The sequence below is a fragment of the Malania oleifera genome, chromosome 1 (genome assembly GCF_029873635.1).
Source record: "Malania oleifera isolate guangnan ecotype guangnan chromosome 1, ASM2987363v1, whole genome shotgun sequence".
Classification (NCBI taxonomy): domain Eukaryota; kingdom Viridiplantae; phylum Streptophyta; class Magnoliopsida; order Santalales; family Ximeniaceae; genus Malania; species Malania oleifera.
In genome coordinates this window covers 149,671,577-149,678,071 of record NC_080417.1, presented here as the reverse complement: position 1 = coordinate 149,678,071, position 6,495 = coordinate 149,671,577, and the positions used below count along the sequence as shown (strand labels likewise).

The following is a 6,495-nucleotide window of genomic DNA, read 5'->3' as shown; positions in this document are numbered from 1 at the left end:
ATATATTTTTGTTTTGTACATTTCTATGTCCACTTTTAATCACATGCCAGTTAGTAAACTTTCAAGGGCACTAAATTATTCTAAGAACTTTCCTAATTTTGTGATTATTCAAGATCTGAAGATGAAGAAGATAATTAGAATAGGATCTGAGGCTTGTGGACTTAACTATTTTGAGTCGCTCTCCTCCCATTGCATGCATAGCCGCTACTACACCACTTCAAATCCATTGTCACCTTGGTCATCTGTCCCTAGACAAATTGAAACAGTTAGTTCCTGCCTTGAGTTTTGTGTCTAGTTTTGAATGTGAGTATTGTCAATTGGGAAAAAATATCACATTTCCTTTGCTTCCCAAGTCAACAAACAGGCAGATTGTCATTTCATGTTCATCCATTTTGATGTTTGGAGTTGTCTCAATCATATCACGTCAAAATTTGGGTTTTGGTACTTGGTTACAATTTTTAATGACTACTCTAAGATGGTTGTATTTAATGAAATATTGTTCTAACTTGTTTAATATCTTTTGTGTCATATATTCTCAAAAGAAAGACTTTGTTTGATATATCAGTCAAGATACTTCGTTAAAGGTGTAAATGAGTCAAACTTGCTTGCAAGCTACTTGGACTCGAATGGTCCCTTAACTCGACTCAACTTGATTTTAATCTAGTTAAAGTCAAGTTCAAGTTACTCAAGTATTTTAACGAGCAGAGTTCGGACTCAGTAATAGTACTCAAATCGAGTGCTTAATCAAGATTTTTAATTTATTAATTTTATATTAAATATGTCATATAACATATTTTTAATGTTATGTATACATGATATATATATATATATATATATATATATATAATATTAATTTATAATCGAGTCAAGCTTAATCAAGTCGAGTTTGAGTTTTATGAACTTGTAGCAAGTCGAGCTCAAGTGTAACAATTACACAGTACCATACCCACAATGCAGTAGTGTGATGTTTGATAAGTAAGTGTAACACTATACTAATCAAAACAAAAATGTTACACTTACCTTTTATTTACCCACTACATTGTGGATACAGTACAATTATTCAAAACAATAGGTAAAAAAAGTGTGATATGTGGTAGATAAATATAGCACTATACATTTATTTCAAATTTTTATTTATACAATTTTTTTTTATAGTAATACCAAAAATTCAATAACTTTTTTTTTTTTTATTTGCTTTGGAGGCAAAGCCTCTCTTTGTATTTCCTTTGAAGAGCATACATTTACTGTTATAATGGCTCTTAAAAAAATAATAGTAACAATAATAACAACATTAACAATATCATTCTAGATCATGCACTGCATCCAGCCTCTTTATTGCCAACACAGATTCCACCTTGTGATGGATTGGATGCTTGGGTGCAATCTTATTATCTATTTTAACTATTTTTAAAAAATATTTTTATAATAGTATTTTACATTCTAATCGTAATTCAAATATTTCAAATGATCAAATGGCATATTCAAATTTGGAATTTTTAATTCAAATATAAAAAATTTAAGGACCTATTAAATTAGAGTATTGTTTTATTTTTCATTTCTAGTATTAAAAAAAAAAAAAAAACACCACATTGTTTTGAAAATTATCAAAATTTAATTTTTTTTATTTTAATAAATCATGCTTAGGTTAGTCAAACACTATTTACAAAATGGGTTAAATATAACCATTTAGATCTATTAATTGGTTCTGGACAAAGGTTGCAAGTCATAACAAAAAATGAAAAAAGTTCATCTGTCGAAGGATCTAGAAAATATTCTAATGGATTGGTTTGTGAGCTCACATGTTTCCTATGAATTGTTAACTAATTCTCTAATTGATTTTGATATTCTTCTATCTTTCTCGGAAAGGTCATATGATTTTTTAAGGAAAAAATTATTCAACTTTTTGAAAGGGGCTCTATATTATATAGGCACAATAAACATCGATCCAATATTTCTTAATTCAAAGTCTTCCATCATTAGGTGTAGAAAAATTAATTATGGAGGTCTTAGGTGGGAGAGAGAAAAGTAGGTCTTCCTACTAGTTTTTGAGAATGGTTTTCCCATTTCAAATAATGAGTCCCATTAGATAAAAGAGTTTTTTCAAGAAAATGAATGATTAAGAACTTAAATGGGTGCTTTAATTTTTGAAACTCGAAAAACAACATGAGAAAGAAATGATAAAATATTAAAAATTAATTTTTTTTTTTCGTGTTTGCTTATCAAAATAAGTGGAAAAATACATATGGCATTTTAAGGAATAAAATTTTGATTTTTCACAACATTAATATGTGATTTTTCTTGATTTTCAATCCTATTAAACAAATATTTACTTTCAACAGTGTTTAATACAGAGAGAAACTATAATAAAAGATGAGTTTCCTTATTTACATTTATTTTTATTTTCTCAAATAGAATCTAAAGAAAAGAATAAGAAAAAATAAAATACACAAAATTCATGAACAAAATTGTAGTTTTATATTTAACTAACCTTTGATTGTCCTCAATGTTATGTCAGGTGTTTGAGATAGAAAACCTATAATAATAGTCAAATTTCCTGCTTAGTTCTTATTTTCTCTTCCTAATCTTTCCTCAAACCTTAATTCAAAGGAAAACTTTTTCAGCTCTGAAAAACTATCATAGCAACTCAAGCCCAAGTTCAAAATAAAATCCCAAACACAAGTACAAAATAATCCCATCAAAATCCATGCCCAGAAATGATTACCTAATAGCCCTGCAGATTTGAATTGGCCAGTGGCCACTCACTCCTCTCACCTGCAACAAATATACATGTTCCTACATTGGCATGTACTGCATTGCATGCTTCAATATTCTTTACTACCAAAAACCTGTTTCTTCTAGTTATGAACGCAAGCCATCACCATCCAGGCACTCTTCAGCATCTTTTTTGCAGCGAGAGTATTTAAACAAACAGATATTTATTAGCACACCTGAGCAAACGCTCATAGTATCTTACACACATTCACAAGCCCATAACCACAGGACAGGCAACAGAAACTTGACCCAAAGCCAATAACAAGCACAACTTCAACACAACAAATCAACAATGCAAAAAAAGGTTTGCTTATTTAGGACTGCCTACAGAAGTACACACACAGACTCCCATATTACACAACCATATTAGCGAGCAGCAGCAACAATATGTTCTTCAGACCCAACTTCTCACTGTAGAACTAGGCATTCTTGCTTTCCGGCTACCATGCCATGGCCGGAGCCTCCAGTAAAGGCATCAACATCGAGAGTTTGAGGCATGACATCTGGATCCTCAAGGGTCACACCTCCATCTGGATCATCACCACAAGCAATGGTTTCAAAGATGAGGGCTTTCACTTCTTGGAACCTCTCTTCAGAGAGGGAGACCTCAGCAAGCAGCCTCCAAGCATTTTCCTCAGCAGCGTCTTCGTAGTCCTCCTTCCTTTTCAGCACCATATGCCCACTAATTTCCCAGACTGCTGGATTCACCTGGGTGTCCAGAAGCTCCGCACTCACTTCACCAAGCGCTTGTTTCTCAGCATAGCACTACTCATTCAAGAAAAAGCAAAACATAAAGATAAGACATCTATATCAATTTAACAAAATAAACGGCTACCAACAGATCCAGATAATGAATCATGTTGGGAGTTATGGCTTCCAATATTATTATTACCTGTGGGAAAACAAAGATCCGCTTTCCAGAGTCAGAGATGAGAACATTGTAAGGTATGTTGTTGTCTTGAAGGCAGATACAGGAGTCAGATACTGCATTAGACAAAGCCTGGAGAGTATTTCCACCTTCGAAGACGAGGCCTCTGACCGGATAATTCAACAGCTCGGAAATCTTCACCCCACCATCTAAAGAAGTGATCTTCCCAGTGGAAGCCTTCTCAATGGGGAAGGGAACAGCCAAGTAGTAAGCCTGTCATCAGACAAACCATGAATTTGTTTTCCACTTCCCAACTAAATTGATCAAATTGTGAGATCTCAGAAGGCCAAATTTGATTTTGTAGGGTAAACAAACAAGGTGCATAAAAAACCTGGAAGTGAAGGTGGTTGATGGTGGCAAATGCGCCCAAGCTATTGTAACCCAAGCGGAAGTAAGGATTCCCTGCTTCTGCTGCCATGTTAAGGGCCAGCAGGAAGCTTTCACGGTCAATCCTCTGCGGCAAGCACTCCAGAACCCGAGGGATCAAAAGCACATGTCCATACTCGATGGGACTCACCTGTTAAATTTCATAAGAGAAATGAGTTACTAAATGAAAAGTTCTTTCAGTGGTTCTCTTCAAACATGAGATGAAAAAGTGAAGAACTAAGTACATACGTTAATGGCAACAACACTAGGAGAATTTGCAGGGTCAACGGCAGCGCTCGGGAAGAACTGCACATCATCTTCGCTTGCTTCAAACTGGAAAAGCACCTCTTCCTGCCCAACTTTGGTGAAGTTGAACTTGTTCCCGTCGAAGGGCTGGAGGACTTTATCGACTCGGAATTCAGTTGGCCTCTTCTTAAGGTGTCGGCCCTCATTCAGCTGTGCAATGAAGCCATACTGGCCGGGAATCACCTGCAGAGAAATTTTAAGACAACAATATAAATCCTAGATCCCTCTGAGTTAATACTCTGTTTCTCGTAGTTAATTTCTCTAGTTGCCAAAGAAGAAGAAGAAGAATGAAATCAAAGACAAACCTTGGTTTCACAGGCAGTGACATCGTAGCGGAACAGCCCTCTCTGCATGCGATCTTCCCACTGCAATCAAAAGTAAGGACTTCAGAATTTACCCACTTCATACAACAACTAAGAAGAAAACACAACTCAAGATTCATCACTTTTCTTTCTTGACTAATTAACAAACTAACCTCCCCGAGAACGAGCGATTCGAGAAAGGCGACGGGAGGTTCTCGGCCATTGCCGTCGCGCAACAAATCCTTCTCAGTCGCAATCTTGTTCACCCTCTTGAAAGCGTACAGAGGGAGCTTTGCCCCTGTTCAAAATCCAAGTTCAGATAACACCCAGTAAAATTCGAAGCTCGCATTAATCAAAAGAAGAAGAAAACACCGAATAATTCACCGTTGAAGCATTTTAACAAATACCTCGGATGCAACATTTGTTCAGGCAGTTGCGACCGCAGCCCTCTCCTTTCTGGGCAGATTGCTCAACCTCCTCTTTTTGAAAATTGGAAACAACAGTGGGCACCCTTTTGATCCTCAACATCTTAGCCTCAGAAACACAAAAACGACAAGCAGTCCAGAAGAGAAAACACTCGAGCGAGAGATCTAACAAAAACAATTTCGTAATACAACCCTATCTATCGACGATTAAATAAGTATATAGGCCTAAACTAGAAGGAGGAACCGCCGCCGGCAAGGAAGAGTAGATCGGACGGGCTGCCGCCTTCGGAAGGCAGAGCGCCACGCCCGCCGTGCGGCGAAGGGTTGCTCTCAATCACAGACCCCTTGCGTCGTACAGCTCGGACATGAATGAGAGGCCGCGAAACTCCGTGTATAGCCGTGATGTCTGCAACTCGTCAAACCCGGGTTTTACCCCCTATCCGCACAAGCCTCCACCTTCTCTCAAACCCCCCAACAGAACAAAAAAGGAAGAAGTATCCCACAAGAGCACCTCTTTCCCGGTTCTTTTCGGCTGAGAATTGCTGAGCCCAGGTGGGTTATCGACGGAGAAATGGCGGAAATAGCAGAAGGATCGACGGAAGAAGAAGAGCAGAGGAGAGTGAGCAATGGGTTGATTGAACTGAGTGGATGCGTGAAGACATGAGGGGAGGAGAGGGTGAGATATATAGATGGAGACGAGACGGGGAGTGGGTGGTTGAGGTTGAGGGGTGTGGCTGTGATTGTGGCTTGGGGGTTACTGTTGCTTTGAGTGGCCTCTGTGTTTTACTGTAAATTATTGAGAATGAGAAATGGCGAGGAGAGGGCAATGGGGGACATTTCTGTTTTGTTCAGCAGTGGGGGTATGGGTGTGCATTCTTAATTGGTCCCGGCCATGGACCACTCGTGCCGTCTAGAAAGGCAAAGGAAGAGGGCCACCTTCCCTTTTTTTAAGCTCTAATGGTGAACTATCGAGGTTTTTTCCTTTTTTGATTTATTTTATAATAAAATATTAAATAATAATGTGGTGGAATTTTTTTTTTTTTCATTATAAATCTCGCTAGATGGTCGTGTAAGTTTTAAATGGTTAAGACTCCCACCTGATTTACGCATGGCATCTAAAACTCGCTGGATGGTCCAGCGAGTTTTGCTTAAAATCTCGTTTGACCATTCGACGAGATTTGCACTGTCTTCTTGAAAATATAATTTTTTTAAAAAAAATTATTTTTCATGATCAAGAAATAAAAGTAATATCCATTCTCATTGTCCCTCTTACTACACAAAATTGAAAAAAAAATATATCAAAATGTTATGGGAAAAAAACGTCATTAAGAATGTGCATATTCTGTAAAACAAAAAATGCAATAATAATTACTTACCAATATGTTATTAAAAAGTA

At 37.0% G+C, this 6,495-nt stretch overlaps 1 protein-coding gene across 1 annotated transcript; it reads right to left on the bottom strand.

Annotated features, from left to right (window-relative positions):
- Positions 1-2,919: 2,919 nt before the first annotated feature.
- LOC131164442 (GDP-L-galactose phosphorylase 2-like) lies at positions 2,920-6,014 on the bottom strand. Its single transcript, XM_058121624.1, has 7 exons — positions 5,082-6,014; positions 4,848-4,972; positions 4,678-4,737; positions 4,316-4,555; positions 4,032-4,217; positions 3,665-3,913; positions 2,920-3,537 (listed from the first exon to the last, which is right to left on the bottom strand). Exons 1-7 carry the CDS (start codon positions 5,200-5,202, stop codon positions 3,181-3,183), a joined length of 1,338 nt encoding a protein of 445 aa, XP_057977607.1. The 5' UTR covers positions 5,203-6,014; the 3' UTR covers positions 2,920-3,180.
- Between the last annotated feature and the right edge of the window lie 481 nt (positions 6,015-6,495).